At 45.5% G+C, this 17,395-nt stretch overlaps 1 protein-coding gene across 1 annotated transcript in view; it reads left to right on the top strand.

Moving 5' to 3' along the window:
- LOC124045775 (ephrin type-B receptor 2-like) overlaps positions 1–17,395 on the top strand; it is a 50,784-nt gene that overhangs the window by 12,195 nt on the left and 21,194 nt on the right. Inside the window, exons 2-3 of the mRNA XM_046365382.1 lie at positions 10,880–10,944; positions 13,075–13,759. Coding sequence (XP_046221338.1) covers positions 10,880–10,944; positions 13,075–13,759 — 750 coding nt within the window. The remainder of the gene's footprint in view (positions 1–10,879; positions 10,945–13,074; positions 13,760–17,395) is intronic.

Here is a 17,395-nt window from a genome sequence, read left to right as displayed (position 1 = left end):
CTCACCAGCAGCAAGAGCGACATTATTGATGTGTACAGAGAAGAGAGTCGGCCCAAGAATTGAACCCTGTGGCACCCTCATAGAGACTGCAAGAGGCCCGGACAACATACCCTCAGATTTGACACATTGAACTTTGTCGGAGAAGTAGTTGGTGAACCAGCCGAGGCAATCATTTGAGAAACCAAGGCTGTTGAGTCTGCCGATGAGGATCTGGTGATTGACAGAGTCGAAAGCCTTGGCCAGGTCAATGAATACAGCTGCACAGTATTTTTTCTTATCGATGGCGGTTAAGATATTGTTTAGGACCTTGAGCGTGGCTGAGGTGCACCCATGAGCAGCTCTGAAACCAGATTGCATAGCGGAGAAGGTACGGTGGGATTCGAAATGGTCGGTTTGTTAATTAACCTGGCTTTCGAAGACCTTAGAAAGGCAGGGTAGGACAGATATTGGTCTGTAGCAGTTTGGGTCAAGAGTGTCCCCCCCTTTGAAGAGGAGGGTGACTGCAGCTGCTTTCCAATCTTTGGGAATCTCAGACGACACGAAAGAGGAGTTGAACAGGTTAGTAATAGGAGTTGCAACAATTTTGGCAGGTGATTTTAGAAAGAAAGGGTTCAGATTGTCTAGCCCGGCTGATTTGTGGGGGTCCAGATTTTGCAGCTCTTTCAGAACATCAGCTGACTGGATTTGGGAGAAGGAGAAATGGGGGAGGCTTGTGCGAGTTAGCCTTGGCTTTTCTAACTGTCTGTGTATATTGGTTTCTAACTTCCCTGAAAAGTTGCATTTCACTGAGGCTGTTCGATGCTAATGCAGAACGCCACAGGATGTTTTTGTGTTGGTTAAGGGCAGTCAGGTCTGGAGAGAACCAAGGGCTATATCTGTTCCTGGTTCTAAATTTCTTGAATGGGGCATGCTTATTTAAGATGGTGAGGAAGGCATTTTTAAAGAATAACCAGGCATCCTCTACTGACGGGTTGAGGTCAATACCCTTCCAGGAAACCCGGGCCAGGTCGATTAGAAAGGCCTGCTCGCTGAAGTGTTTCAGGGAGCGTTTGATAGTGATGAGTAGAGGTCGTTTGACCGCTGACCCATTATGGATGCAGGCAATGAGGCAGTGATTGCTGAGATCTTGGTTGAAAACAGCAGAGGTGTATTTAGAGGGCAAGTTGGTTAGGATGATATCTATGAGGGTGCCCGTGTTTACGACTTTGGGGTTAATCATAACCAAATTGGGCATATACATTGCCCTTTGATTCGATTGTTTGGCTTTGCAGAACATGCATGAGCCAAGATGATTTGGTCCATTTAGTTGCATTCTACAATGCAGGCGGGTCTCTGTGCTGTAGTGAAACATGACACAAGTCTGGGAAATTCCCTTCCAGTGTTAATATAAAAGCAGCAGAAGAATCAGGGCCATAAAATGGATACATTTGAAATGTGCGACTGAGAGTTGCGGGTGCGGCGGGAGGCACAGTGACATAAAACCCAGTGAGTGAAGCCCAGGGATGTGTCCCCTGGGTTTAATCCAGTGTGGCGTACAGAGCATGGCGCAGCCTGCAAGGATTATGTGTGCTGGACTAAGTTGCCCTACTCGCTCCTCCTCGTTGCCCTACTTTTCATTGAAATATGGAGAGAAAGAGAGCGAGAGAGGGATAGAGTGATTTCTATATTGGAGGAATGCAGGGACAGATGGAGTCATGTGGTGGGGAGGGGGACATGGAGAAAGAAGGAGAGGGAGAGAGAGGCAGATAGACCACCACAACTTTATTCCTCTCTCCCTCTCACATTGTTAGTTCTGGTTTAAAAATACTTATTGGGCGGTAGATAATGGTGGATTTGTTTATGTTACACATTACAGGCGAGTTAGCTTTGTCGTGCATAGTTTTATTTGAGCAAATACAGCTTCAAAACCTACCCTTTAACCTTACCATACATAACATAGTATTGCAATTTTAGGTATTACGTTTTTTAAATATATATTTTTTATATATCCTCTTTATCTCTTACAGAATTTATAATACTCAGCTTTAACATAGCCATAGCTTTAACATATTCCATGTGTTGTGTGTAACACGATCTCTGCAACATACTGTGCTGACTGAAACTGAAGAGCCTTGATGACACGTCTAGTCATGAAAGAAGGGCGACACACAGTTACTAATGTCACCCCCCTTCCACTGTCCCCTAATGCAGCTACAGTTCATCATGTTGTGCATGCCTTCAGTGTTGAGCCTTGTGTGTTAGCTACTGTATGACGTGGAGAACTGTAGCTAGCATCCACATAGACCCGTCTTTTCCCTTCTCCATCCTTTCCGCTCAGACACCCACTCCCTTCCCTAAACCCTCTTGGCTCAGTCCATGGGAATTCTTAGTGGGTCACTGCTCCTGGCCTCTTTATTCCCATTTAGCGGCAGCACTAACACCTGGCTCGCCACTTCCTCACAGCTCCTCATTAATCCACACTGATACTAACAAGAACTGAGCACCTGGAAAATGGCCTAATTGGAAGCAACAGTGGTTCCCCGTGTTCAGAACTGATTTGCAGACCAATTGTTTTGTCTGAGCTTGACTATAAAATGTTTACTGTTGTAATGTCATATACATCTATGTGAGAATGCTGTTCATTGACTGTAGCTCAGCGTTCAATGCCATAGTGCCCTCCAATCACTAAGCTCAGGACCCTGGGACTGAACACCTTCCTCTGCAACTGGATCCAGGACTTTCAGACGGGCCTCCCCCAGAAGGTGAGGGTAGGCTACAACACATCTGTTACACTGACCCTCAACATGGGGGCCCTTAAGTGGTGCGTGTTTAGTCCCCTCCTGTACTCCCTGTTCACCCACGACTGCGTGGTCGCGCACAACTCCAACACCATCATTACGTTTTCTGACGACACAACAGTGGTTGGCCTGATCACAGATGACGATGAGACAGCCTATAGGAAAGAGGTCAGAGACGCCAGGACAACAACCTCTCCCTCAGCATCAGCAAGACAAGGGAGCTGATCATGGACTACGGGAAACCGAGGGTCGAGCACGCCCTCATCCACATTGACGGGCATGTAGTGGAGCGGGTCAACAGATTCAAATTACTCGGAGTCCACATCACTAAGGAATTATGATGGTCCACACACACCAACACAGTTGTGAAGAAGGCACAACAACCCCTATTCCCCCTCAGGAGGCTGCGGGGGATTTGGCATGGGCCCTCAGAACCTCTAAAAGTTCTACAGCTTCACCATTGAGAGCATCTTGACTGGCTGCATCACCACTTGGTATGGCAAATGCTTGGCATCTGACCACAAGGCGCTACAGATGGTAGTGTGTACGGCCCAGTACATCACTGGGGCCGAGCTCCCTGCCATCCAGGACCAGTGTCAGAGGAAGTGTCACGATCGTCATAAGGAGTGGACCAAAGCGCAGCGTGATTTGGGTTCATCATAATTTATTTAAATGTGAACCAGCAACAAAACAATAAAGACAAACAAACAAACGTACAGAATCAACAAGTGGAAAAAGGCTGCCTAAGTATGATCCCCAATCAGAGACAATGATAGACAGCTGTCTCTGATTGGGAACCATACCCGGCCAACAAAGAAATAGAAAACATAGAATACACATAGAAATAATAAACTAGAACACCCCCCCCCAGTCACGCCCTGACCTACTCCACCATAGAAAATAAAGGCTTTCTATGGTCAGGATGTGACAGGAAGGCCCTAAAAATGTACTCCAGCCACCCAAGTCATAGGCTGTTGTCTCTGTTACCACACGGCAAGCAGGCCATCAGAGAGCTAAATAGCTATTTAAATAGGTAACCAATAGCTACCCGGACTATCTGCATTGACCCTTTTATTATATAAGTGTTTATTTTCTATTGTATTTAACCTTTTTGTAACTAGGCAAGTAAGTGAAGATCAAATTCTTATTTACAATGACAGCCTACAAGAAGATAAAAGGCCTCCTGCGGGACTATCTCTTTTGACTCATCACATACGCTGCTGCAACTGTTTATGATCTGTTCTGTTGCCCAGTCACTTTATCCCTACCTACATGTATATGTACATATAGTATCTACCTCAATTACCTCGTACCCCTGCACATCAACATGGTACTGGTACGCCGTGTATATAGCCAAGTTATCGTTACTCATTGTGTATTTATTCCTCGATTGATTATTTGTCTATTATTTCTCGAAGTACAGTAAGCATTTCACTGTTGATCTACACCTGTTGTTTACGAAGCATGTGACAAATACAATTACATTTTATTTGATGTCCTTCAGCCTCTCTGATCAGTTGATTATGGGAAGTTTCAAGTCTTTTGTTGTTACTCCACTGCCTCTCTACCACAGGTGGCTTACATGAAACTGGAATCGTTGACCATTGTGGTTATTTGTGGTAATGTAATTGACACAGATATCGTAATGGACACTAGATCTGGTTCATATTGGTCTAGTTTAATGTTTGGTGGCATATATTGCTGACATTATAGCATTCTAATGTGGAATTTGTTGTGCTAATGCTGGTTACAAAGTAGAGGTCGACCGATTAATCGGAATGGCCGATTAATTAGGGACGATTTCAAATTTTCATAACAATCGGAAATCGGTATTTTTGGGCGCCAATTTCCGATTAAAAAATATATATATATATTTTTATTTTTTATTTTTATACCTTTATTTAACTAGGCAAGTCAGTTAAGAACACATTCTTAATTTCAATGACGGCCTAGGAACTGTGGGTTAACTGCCTTGTTCAGGGGCAGAACGACAGATTTTCACCTTGTCAGCTCCATCCTTTCCGCCCAATCTTGCAACCGCACAGTTAACTAGTCCAAAGCTCTAACCATTGCACTGCCTGTTACGTGAATGCAGTAGAAGCCAAGGTAAATTGCTAGCTAGCATTAAACTTATCTTATAAAAAACAATCAATCAATCATAATCACTAGTTATAACTACTAATCCAGATTAGCAGGCAATATTAACCAGGCTGACATGGTCATTTCTCTTGCGTTCATTGCACGTATAGTCAGGGTATATGCAACAGTTTGGGCTGCCTGGCTCATTGCGAACTAATTTGCCAGAATTGAACGTAATTTACGTACAGTGTGTCCCATCTCTCCTCTCTGTCCATCAGTCGAGAGTTTCAGACAGAGGTGTGCTAAAGAGAGATCATCTGGGGCTGTTTTTCTCCTGAACATGTGACCTGACTGGGGGGGAAGGGGTTGTTTTTTAATGGTTAAAAGCAGGAGATTTTCCTGGTTGGGTTTGGTTGCCAGTGCGAAATCCTGGCCCTAGTATGGCGACTCGAGTGTCGATTCTCTAGGGTGGCAGACTGTATTTCAGTGTCCTTGTGGACTGGCCATTGATGCTCATGGCTTTCCATAAGTCGTTGTCCTCAACAGCAGATGTGGGGGTACCAGGCAGTGTGTTATCATGAGCATAAACACTTGATAAACAACTAACCCTTTCCCCCCAAAGTATAGTTTCCATATCGTTAAATTTTGCTAGTGCTCAGTCTGCATAGTCAGAGAACAACTCATGTTCTACCACTGCATAAGTATATTGTAGCTTGTCCCCCTCCCTGTATTCCCTACCACCATATAAGGCTTAAATATATCTCTTCACTCAGCAGCACTGCACTAATAGGACCCTGTGAATAATTGAAAATGTGTCAGTCTACACAAGCAAAGTCAGTCTACAGTGGGCGAATTGTGGCCTACTTGCCCTCCCCACTCTGGTGGGGGTAGTAAAATGAGAGATTATGAGCTTTACTATGTGTGTGTGTGTGTGTGTGTGTGTGTGTGTGTGTGTGTGTGTGTGTGTGTGTGTGTGTGTGTGTGTGTGTGTGTGTGTGTGTGTGTGTGTGTGTGTGTGTGTGTGTGTGTGTGTGTGGATACTGATACTCAATTATTATGGATTGGTTATAGTTATAGATTGGTGGCGCTGTTTGTATGTTTTGGTGTTGCTGTGTGTGTATGTGTGTGAGGAAGAGTGAGAGAGAGAGGGAACGAGGACAAGAGAGAGAGCAAGAGAGAGCAGATGTCACCGGGCAGAGTCATCCATGACCCTTCCTTCTGTAGCAAGTGCGGTTGAGGTGCAGCAGAATGTCCCTGTGTCCCCCTTAGCGAGACTGCACAATAGAGGTCTTCACAGGTCCAACAGGCACGAAATTCTGAGATCTGACCTGGGACTCAAGCGGGTCCGGTTCCTAAATTTAGACTTTTGTCTCGGATCTAAGTCGGGTCTGATATAATTGCCATGAGTTTCAGGTATGTGCAATTAAAATAAATGTACTGACTGGACCCGATTGGACTCATCATCTGTTAATTTAATGTGTGTGAGTCAATGAAAACTGTGTGAGCTTGTTATCTGTGTAAGCCAATTACAACACAATAAAACATATAGCTTATGTCCAGCTGAAACTGGTTCCAGCTGCTCACGTCACATGCGCCTGCTGCTGAAGAGAGCGAGTGCGAGTGAAAGGAACCTTGGCCTGGGCTACTGTTGATTGCGTAGATGGAGGCCATTTTTATTGAAGTAAAGCAAAAGCTAGAGGAGAAAGAGTATAGTGAAAAGCAACTTACAAGCCCCTGGAGCCCAGAAGACGGTCTCCCGGAGCCTATTATTTTCTCTTTGTTTGTTATTTAATTATACACCCTTGAAACCGAGCTAATACAATTCTGTCCGTGTCTGATCTGTGTAAACAGCTTGACCAAGCCCCCTGGTTTGCCGCAAGTGGTGGAGAATGCGGGCTGATAATGTGGTCAGTTCAGGGTTGTCGTTTACGCAGCATCAGCACATACGAGTTGATAGCTCAGTTCATCTGGGCCCAACAAGCACAACAGGCAGGTCAGGAACAAACGCTAGAGGAACAGCGCCTACAAAATGTCCACCTCGTTGAGGAAATCAGGAAGCTACAAGGAGGAGTGAAGCTCTATTGGACTCGGGGAGTGTAGTTACGCTCATAGCCACGAGTCTGCTGGCCCAGGTGACTGAACGTGGCAGGGAGATGTCCGTTTCCTGTGTCCACGGTGACACCAAGCGATATCTGGCCGTACAAGCCAACATCGTGACGCCACAAGGGAGCTGCCAGATGATGGTTGGTGCTGAACCGGAGTTGCCGATACCTCTCCTTGTGGGACGAGATTGTCCGCTGTGGAGGCATGAGCTGAGGAAAAAGGTACGAGCCGGCGGGAGACGACACGTCGCCTGCACGGCACGGAAACAAGCGGTTGACAAAACCTTATGTACAGATTCTGAGTCTGAGGGGGTGCCAGACCCCGACCTCCCTGGTGAACAACTGGAGGAGGGGCCCATCCTCCCCCTCATCGATTTCGAGGGACCAGCAAAGACCCAAGTGATAGCGGTGGATTGCCAGCTACTTTCGGGGGTGAGTGACTGGCGATAGCCCCATTTCCAAATCAAGAATAACCTTTTGTATCAGGTGTTGCACCACAAGGGGGACTTCGAGAGGTACTGTTGCTGCACCGACAGTAGGTGGGAACTGTTCTTCAGCTGGCCCACACCCATCTGTTGGGGGCGCACCTGGGAATGGAGAAGACTCGGGAACGGATTGCCGCCCGGGTCCACTGGCCCAGGATGAGGATGGCCGTGGAAGACTATTGTCGCAGCTGCCCGGAATGTCAAATCACTGCCCCAAAAGCCCACTTCCAAAACCCGCTAGTCCCCCTACCGATCATCGGGTTGCCCTTTGAACGCATCATCATGGACATAGTGGAACTCCTGGTAAAAACGACACGAGGACACCGGAACATCTTGGTAATAGTAGATTATGCCACCAAGTATCCCGAGGCCATTCCCCTACAGGCGGCGGTCTCGAAGGGAATCGCCCAGGAATCGCCCACGAGATCCTGACTGACCAGGGTACCGAGTTCATGTCCCACCCAATGAAAGATTTGTCTGCTCTCCTGCAGATCAAGCAGATCTGGACCACCATCTTTCACGACGGATGGGCTCGTCGAGTGGTTCAATAAAACGCTCAATCAAATGCTGCAGAAGGTCATCGAGCAGGATGAGAAAAACTAGGACCAGCTACTACCATACCTAATTTTCTCGGTCAGAGAAAGGTGGGAGACAAGGTGCTGGTCCTAATCCCCACGTCAGAAAGTATGTTCGTGGCATCATGGCACGGGCCGAAGAGGTGATAGAGAAGCAGGAGCCCGTCAATTGCCGCGTACAGCAGCCGGCGAGGCGGAAACCCCAACAGATTTTCCACGTTAACCTATTGAAGAGGTGACACGAGAGGACATCATTGGCTGTGTTATGGTCGGGACACAGGATGCCAACGGTACCAGTAGTGGTCACAAGCAATAAGGATCTCAACCCGACCCAGAAGCAAACGCTCCTGGAGCTCGTCGATCGGAACACGGCGGTCATTGAACACCACGTCCGCACCCAGCTCGGGGGGAAACGGTACGAAAAAGAGGCCATGTCGGATCCCCAAGGCCCGAAGGAAGGCAGTGAAGCAGGAAGTGGAGGCTATGCTGAGGATGGGGTACATCAAAGAGTCCCACAGCACATGGTGCAGCTCCATCGTGTTGGACTAGCCTGTGGTTCTGTAATGACTTCCGGGGTGTGAACAACATCAGCTTGTTCAAAGCCTACCCCATTCCAAGGGTGGACTAGCTCATCGACCAATTAGGAAAGGCCCAGTACATCAGCACCCTCGACCTGACCAAAGGATATTGGCAGGTACCGTTGGCAGCCTCCTCCTGGGAGAAGACGGCGTTTTCAATACCGGAGGGCTTATATCAGTACCGGGTGCTCCCATTCGGTCTCGGACCCCGCCCACGTTCCAGCGCCTGATGGACCGAGTCCTCCGACCCCACCAACAGTACTCAGCGGCCTATTTGGATGATATCTACAGCCAAGGTTGGGAAGAGCACCTGACACCTCCAGGCGGTGCTGGATGAGCTCAGGCAAGCCGGATAGACAGAAAACCCCACACAATGCAAGCTAGGCTTCGAGGAGGTGGAGTACCTGGTGTATTTGATTGGAAGAACGTCAAGCCCCAGGAGAGGAAGGTCAATGCAGTACATGGCTGGCCCGTTCAATGTACCAAGACACACGTCAAGTCCTTCCTGAGAATGGCAAGATACTACAGCTGGTTTATCCCCAACTTTGAGGCTATAGACTCCCTCCTTACTGATCTAACCAGTGTCCGCCTCCGGTAAACAGTGAAATGGACGGGCGAGACCGAAGCGGCATTCAGGCGCCTAAAGGATCTGCTGTGCTCCCATCCAATTCTCGTAACGCCAGATGGACGCATGTGATACGGGACTAGGGGCCGTCCTGTCCCAGGTACACAATGGGGAGGAGCACCCCATCATGTACGAAAGCCGAAAGCTGATACCCAGAGAAAGAAGTACTCTATTGTCGAGAAAGACTGCCTAGCGGTAAAGTGGGCGCTAGACACTCAGGTATTACTTGTTGGGTACCCACTTCACCCTGGTCTCAGACCATGCTCCCCTGGTCTGGAAGGCCAGGGGAAGGGACACAAACGATCGGTTCACCAGGTGGTTGTTGTCCCTTCAACGCTCCTCTTTTTCTGTTGTCGACATGTCTGGAGCGAAGCATGGGAACGGGGATGCCCTATCAAGAAGGGAGACATACGTTGCACTGTCGACAGCCCCCCTAGACGGCCAGCATCCCAGAGTCGCCTCTTCACTGTTGACGTTGAGACTGGTGTTTTGCAGGTACTATTTCATGAAGCTGCCAGTTGAGGACTTGTGAGGCGTCTGTTTCTCAAAGTAGACACTCTAATGTACTTGTCCTCTTGCTCAATTGTGCACCGGGGCCTCCCACTCCACTTTCTATTCTGGTTAGAGCCAGTTTGCACTGTTCTACAGAAGGGAGTAGTACACAGCGTTGTACGAGATCTTCAGTTTCTTGGCAATTTCTCGTGTGGAATAGCCTTAATTTCTCAGAACAAGAATAGACTGACGAGTTTCAGAAGAAAGTTATTTGTTTCTGGCCATTTTGAGGCTGTAATCTAACCCACAAATGCTGATGCTCCAGATACTCAACTAGCCTAAAGAATGCCAGTTTTATTGCTTCTTTAATCAGTACAGTTTTTAGCTCTGCTCACATAATTGCAAAAGGGTTTTCTAATGATCAATTAGCCTTTTAAAATTATAAACTTGGATTAGCTAACACAATGTGCCATTGGAACACAGGAGTGATGGTTGCTGATAATGGGCCTCTGTATGCCTATGTTGATATTCCATAAAAATACAAATCAGCCGTTTCCAGCTACAATAGTAATTTACAACATTAACAATGTCTACACTGTAGTTCTGATCAATTTGATGTTATTTTAATGGCCCAAATTTTTCCCTTTCTTTCAAAAACAAGGAAATGTCAAAATGACCCCAAACTTTTGAATGGTAGTGTACATGTAAAGACTCCAGAGATATACAGGTAAAGACTCCAAAGATCTACAGGTAAAGACTCCAGAGATTTACAAGTAAAGACTCCAGAGGTATACCAATAAAGACTCCAGAGATTTACAGGTAAAGACTCCAGAGATTTACAGGTAAAGACTCCAGAGATTTACATGTAAAGACTCCAGAGGTTTACAGGTAAAGACTCCAGAGATTTACAGGTAAAGACTCCAGAGATTTACAAGTAAAGACTCCAGAGGTATACAAATAAAGAATCCAGGGATCAAGCGAAGAGCAGAGGGGATAGAAGGTAATCCCTGTTTTACAACCCTCTATCGAAGGATGAATGGATGAATCTGTGGCTAGAGATTATTTCACAATGAGATGTAACATGTGTCTTGCTGTATGGGGGCACCCTGTTTTGCAGTTGTGCTTTTTAATAGTACATGAACTTGTACCTCTTGATTTCTCTGTAGAAATACTCATGGACTCTACGACGGCAACAGCAGAGCTGGGATGGACTATCTACCCAGCATTGGGGGTGAGTAGAACATTTTACTAGCTTTTAAAACTTTTAGTAATTTTGCAGATCCATTTTTGGATCGTCTCCAGTAGCAGCAACATGAGAAGGCCAATGTAGAACAACAACAACTACAGTATATCATGAATTTATACTTCCCCTATTTGTTTACCACCATGTGCATACAGCACTGTTGTGGGAAAACAATTAGGGGCAGTAATACTGTATATCAGGTCTTAGACAGGAAAAGACCACCAAATAGCTTGTGTGAAATGCAGGTTGACATTTATTGTAATGAATCTTGCCCTGGAGGCAGAACTGAGTGATTTCCGCTAGATGGGCCAGCTTCAAAATCACAATTGGCGATATCGTAAAAATGCATGAAAACAAAAATGTGCTTTATGGTTTTAATTTAAGGTTTGGGTTTGGCATTAAGGTCAGCAGTGTGGTTAAGGTTAGAGTTAGGTTTAAAATCCAATTTTATGACTTTGTGGCTGTGCCAGCTAGCGACCACTCTGTAGAGCTGCCTCAAGGCAAAATTCATGACAATAAATTCCAACCTCCTCCTGGTGTAGGCGTTAGAGTTAATCAAAATAAACTTCTAAGTCAAAGTGATTTGGGGGAAATTTGCCTACTGATGCCTTTACTGTAAAATGGAAAGGTGGGAGTTTGAGGAATTGCAAAGTTGTTTTATTTATTATGCTGAAGGAAGATTTTCTTGTCATACTGAAATTAATCATTTATCAAGTGTGTGTGTGATGTAAGGAAGATAAGCAGGTCAAGCCGCAAACCAAGTGGTACTTCAAGGGAGTCTTATTGCTTAATAGTCTGACTGTCAGCTCTTTGTGCAAGCCTCCGAACAATGTAGCCCAGGAAGACAATTGTCTGACATGAAAATGTACTATTTTATGTTTGGTATCTACGGTCCACAGGAGGTTGGTGGCACCTTATTTGGGGAGGAGGGCTTGTGCTAATGGCTGGACAGAATAGGTTGAATGGTATCAAATACATCAAACACGTGGTTTGATGCCGTAACATTCGCTCCGTTCCAGCCATAATTAAGAACCGTCCTCCCCACAGCAGCCTCCACTGAGCCATAATTAAGAACCGTTCTCCCCACAGCAGCCTCCACTGAGCCATTATTAAGAACCGTCCTCCCCACAGCAGCCTCCACTGAGCCATTATTAAGAACTGTCCTCCCCACAGCAGCCTCCACTGAGCCATTATTGAGAGCCGTCCTCCCCACAGCAGCCTCCACTGAGCCATAATTAAGAACCGTCCTCCCCACAGCAGCCTCCACTGAGCCATTATTAAGAGACGTCCTCCCCTCAGCAGCCTCCACTGAGCCATTATTAAGAACCGTCCTCCACTCAGCAGCCTCCACTGAGCCATTATTAAGAGCCGTCCTCCCCTCAGCAGCCTCCACTGAGCCATTATTAAGAGCCGTCCTCCCCACAGCAGCCTCCACTGAGCCATAATTAAGAACCGTCCTCCCCTCAGCAGCCTCCACTGAGCCATTATTAAGAGCCGTCCTCCCCTCAGCAGCCTCCACTGAGCCATTATTAAGAGCCGTCCTCCCCACAGCAGCCTCCACTGAGCCATTATTAAGAACCGTCCTCCCCACAGCAGTCTCCACTGAGCCATTATTAAGAGCCGTCCTCCCCTCAGCAGCCTCCACTGAGCCATTATTAAGAACCGTCCTCCCCACAGCAGCCTCCACTGAGCCATTATTAAGAGCCGTCCTCCCCTCAGCAGCCTCCACTGCTACGGACTGTGTTAGTAATTTTCAAGAGGTGTGAAGTCTGGCTCAGACAAAGGTCTAAAATAAGATGCAGAAATATAGCAATCTTATCTGATAACAATGTTATCTGACAGTTTATTAAATTGGATTTCGGAAAGTGTCAAATTGGATGATTTATGTATTTCAATTATATTTCATATCAAATGGTCATATCATATTGTTACCACATTTATTGTGATAATAACCATAATATGGGTTTTGGGGGTTTTATTGCCTTGAACAGTAATACAATGACCAGTAATAAAATGACCAGTAATCAAATGTCCTGTGAAATTAATATGTTGACTGATGACTTGTTTTCACTGGTCATGGATGTTAAACTGACCTCTTGCTCTATCTGTCCCTGGCAGTGGGAGGAGGTGAGTGGATACGACGAGAACATGAACACCATCCGCACTTACCAGGTGTGCAATGTCTTTGACAACAACCAGAACAACTGGGTACGCACCAAGTACATCAGCCGGCGAGGGGCCCAGCGCATCCACGTGGAGATGAAGTTCTCGGTGCGGGACTGCAGCTCCATCCCCAGCGTCCCCGGCTCCTGTAAGGAGACCTTTAACCTTTACTACTACGAGACGGACTCAGACACGGCCAATAAGGTGTCCCCGGCCTGGATGGAAAACCCCTGGATCAAGGTCGACACCATCGCAGCCGACGAGAGCTTCTCCCAGGTGGATCTGGGCGTCCGAGTGATGAAAATCAACACGGAGGTACGAAGCTTCGGCCCTGTGTCACGCCAAGGCTTCTATCTGGCCTTCCAGGACTATGGTGGCTGCATGTCGCTCATCGCCGTGCGCATCTTCTACAGGAAGTGCCCCCGCGTGGTCCTGAACGGCGCCGTGTTCCCCGAGACCCTGTCAGGGGCGGAGAGCACCTCCCTGGTGGCAGCACGGGGCGTGTGTGTGCCCAACGGGGAGGAGGTGGACGTGCCCATCAAGCTCTACTGTAACGGGGACGGGGAGTGGATGGTGCCCATCGGGCGCTGCATGTGCAAGGCTGGGCACGAGGCGGTGGAGAATGGCACCGTGTGTCGAGGTGAGAGCTGCTGACATAATGTGTTTACTGCTAATGTGGGTGTTTGGCCTTAGGGTCTACACATGTTGCAGAATGAGAAGGAGAGAGCTATTGTTGTGGGCTCACTTTTATATTTTCCAAGTTCCTCCCATATAGAAATAATCATTATGTTTACTTGTGAGACTAGTGATAAACCAGAGGATAGAGACATAAAGTGTCATGGACATAATGACTTTGGTTTACTAACTACAGAAGTATCACTAGGGGAATGAAATTAATGCCCGGAAAGATGGATCAAGAACGTACTGTAAAGGGTAGAGTGTTGATGGTAATTAGAGGTGTCTTTAAACCGTAGACCTGTGTCCCAGCCAGCCTGGTCTCATAGACTGGACGTGACATAGTAAATGTAAATCCTGCATACTCAAATTATACTGAACAAAAGTATAAACGCAACATGCAATATATATATTTTTTTACTGAGTTACAGTTCATATAAGGAAATCAGTCCTTTGAAATAAATTCATTAGGCTGAATCTATGGATTTCACATGACTGGGCAGGGGCGCAGCCATGGGTGAGCCTGGGAGGGCATAGGCCACTCCCACAGTGGGAGCCAGGGCCAGCCAATCAGAATGAGTTTGGTCTCAGACGATGCCACATCTGGCTGGATGTGGACGGCTGGAGTGGTTATATTTGGTCTGTGGTTGTGAGACCGATTGGACATACTGCCAAATTCTCTAAAACGATGGAGGTAGCTTATGGTAGAACATGAACATTCAATTCTCTGGCAAAAGCTCTGGTGAACATTCCTGCATGCTAATTGCACACTCCCTCAACATTTGAGACATCTGTGGCATTGTGTTGTGTGACAAAACGACACATTTTAGAGTGGCCTTTTATTGTCCCTAGCACAAGGTGCACCTGTGGAATGATCATGCTGTTTAATCAGCTTCTTCATATGCCACACCTGTCAGGTGGATGGATTATCTTGGCAAAGGAGATACTAACAGGAATGTAAACAAATTTGTGCAAAAAATTAAAGAGATATCAGCTTTTTGTGCTTATGAAAAAATGTATAGGATCTTTCAGTTCAGCTCATGAAACATGTGACCAACATTTTACGTGTTGTGTTTACATTTTCTGTTCAGTATAATATAATTGGTTACATAAGGTTACTTAACTTCTTGACGCTACCCATCCCTTTAGCGGGATAATTGTCATCAACAACCATTGAATAGCATAGCACCCCAGTCAAATAATATTACTAAATATTCATATTCATGAAATCACAAGTGCAATATTGCAAAACACAGTTTAGCCTTTTGTTAATCCACCTGTTGTCTCAGATTTTGAAATTATGCTTTACAGCAAAAGCAATCCAAGCGTTTGTGTAAATTTATCGATCGCATGACAAAACATTAAGTACACTTAGCATCAGGTAGCTTGGTCACGAAAATCAGAAAAACAATCAAATTAATCTTTTACCTTTGATAATCTTCAGATGTTTTCACACAGCAAATGTTCCTTTTATTCCATAAAGATTATTTTTATATCCAAAATACCTCCGTTTGTTTGGCGCATTATGTTAAGAAATCCACAGGAAAGACCAGTCACGACAATGCAGACAAATTCCAAATAATATCCGTAATGTTCACAGAAACATGTCAAATGCCTCAGGTTGTTTTTATATATATAATTGTTAATATATCAACCGCAAATGGCTTTACCAGTAGGAGAGGGAAAAACAAAAAACAAAACTGTCCAAATTCTGTTGCGTGAGCAAAACTCATGTGACCACCTGACGCAATGTTATCTTTCTGGCACATTTTTCAAAATAAAAGCCTGAAACTATGTCTGAAGACTGTTGACATCTTGAGGAAGCATTAGGAAAAGGAATCTGGTTGATATCCCTTTAAATGGAGCAATGGGAGGCTATGGAACATGGAGTTTTCAAAATAGAAGCCACTTCCTGGTTTGATTTTTCTCAAGGTTTTGCCTGCAATATCAGTTCTGTTATACTCACAGACAATATTTTGACAGTTTTGGAAACTTTAGAGTGTTTTCTATCCTAATCTGTCAATTATATGCATATTCTAGCATCTGACCCTGAGAAATAGGCCATTTACTTTGGGAACGTTATTTTTCCAAACATAAAAATAGTGCCCCCTAGCTTCAAGACGTGGATGGGTCGGTAACTTATGACATTATTATTGCCTAAGACCTGAGTGTCTCAGATTTACATTTACTATGTTACGTCTGCACCTGAGTCCAGGTTGCATCCTTACTTTCAGAGAGATCTCACTGTATGCCAAGAAAGCACTATCCCTGTCTCTTCACTTACCCCTAGTGTAGGGAGAGACAAGGAAAATGTCCTACTCACACACACACACACACACACACACACGCACGCACGCACGCACGCACGCACGCACGCACACACACACACACACACCACCAGTGATGCAGTGTTTAAAAAATAGGTGTGTAAACGCAGATCACCGTTCATGGTGAGTAAAGTAACACTCCCTATACCTTCAATAAAAGTGGGTTAACACTCAGGCAAAATAAAAAGGTGCGTAACCGGTGTTTATGTGTTTATTCTCCACTGCAACACTGTCACACACACACACACACACACCGTTAGACATCTAGACAACAGACAATTGTTATTCCTCTTTTTTTCCCTCTGTACCGGCGGATATGATTCCACTGAACGAGTGGGGAGTAAGAATGAAGAGAGACTTTTGGCAGCACCCTCCCTGCTGCCATTGACAGAATCTAAATGGGGGGAGCTGATGGATGGAGATGGCTAACATCCTCAGCTGCCATGCGGCAGCAGTATGTCTCACTCATTTCCCCCCACAATAATCCCATATAATTCCCTGCTTTAATGGCGGCCATAATTTACTAATTATGAGCATGGGAGGGCTCATTTTCATGTGTCCCTGGTCATTTGATTACAAATATCAAGCACTGCTAATGAAGCCCTCGACGACCCATTCTGCTATGTTTCATGGTGTGATGGTTTGTATCTTTGGGGGGAGGAGCACTTAAATAGCCAGGAGTAGCCAGTGGTATCACTGCACTTTTGTCATATTGTTACACCCAGTGATACCCAGTGACATTTCGTTTAGTCCTTTAGGAAGTCATTATTTGTGATTGTAATTTGACATGGCAGGCCTCGTATGACAATTGAATGAAAACAGAGACTTCATATCACCAGGCACCATCATACTTACTTTTGTACCTAATACTTAGCTTTAAATATAGTCCATAGCCGACTCATATATTAATAACCTACAGTGAGCTCCAAAAGTATTAATAACCTACAGTGAAACATTGTGTTTTTGTTTTGGCTCTGTACGCCAGCACTTTGGATTTGATATGATGACTATGAGGTTAAAGTGCAGACTGTCATCTTTAATTTGAGGGTGATTTTCATTCATTTCCATTGGGCACAAAATAATCTGAAACACAACCAAAACAAACAGCAAATGCATCCAAAATGCGTGCTAGGATATAGGAACAAATACTAAACGTTAGACTATTTTAATACATATATAAGTGAATTTGTCCCAATATGTTTGTTCCCCTAAAATTGGGGGTCAGTGTACCAAAGTGCTGTGATTTCTAAACAATTCACCCGATATGTATGAAA

The sequence above is a fragment of the Oncorhynchus gorbuscha genome, linkage group LG10, assembly GCF_021184085.1.
Source record: "Oncorhynchus gorbuscha isolate QuinsamMale2020 ecotype Even-year linkage group LG10, OgorEven_v1.0, whole genome shotgun sequence".
NCBI classification, from domain to species: domain Eukaryota; kingdom Metazoa; phylum Chordata; class Actinopteri; order Salmoniformes; family Salmonidae; genus Oncorhynchus; species Oncorhynchus gorbuscha.
This window is presented reverse-complemented; position numbering and strand designations above follow the sequence as displayed.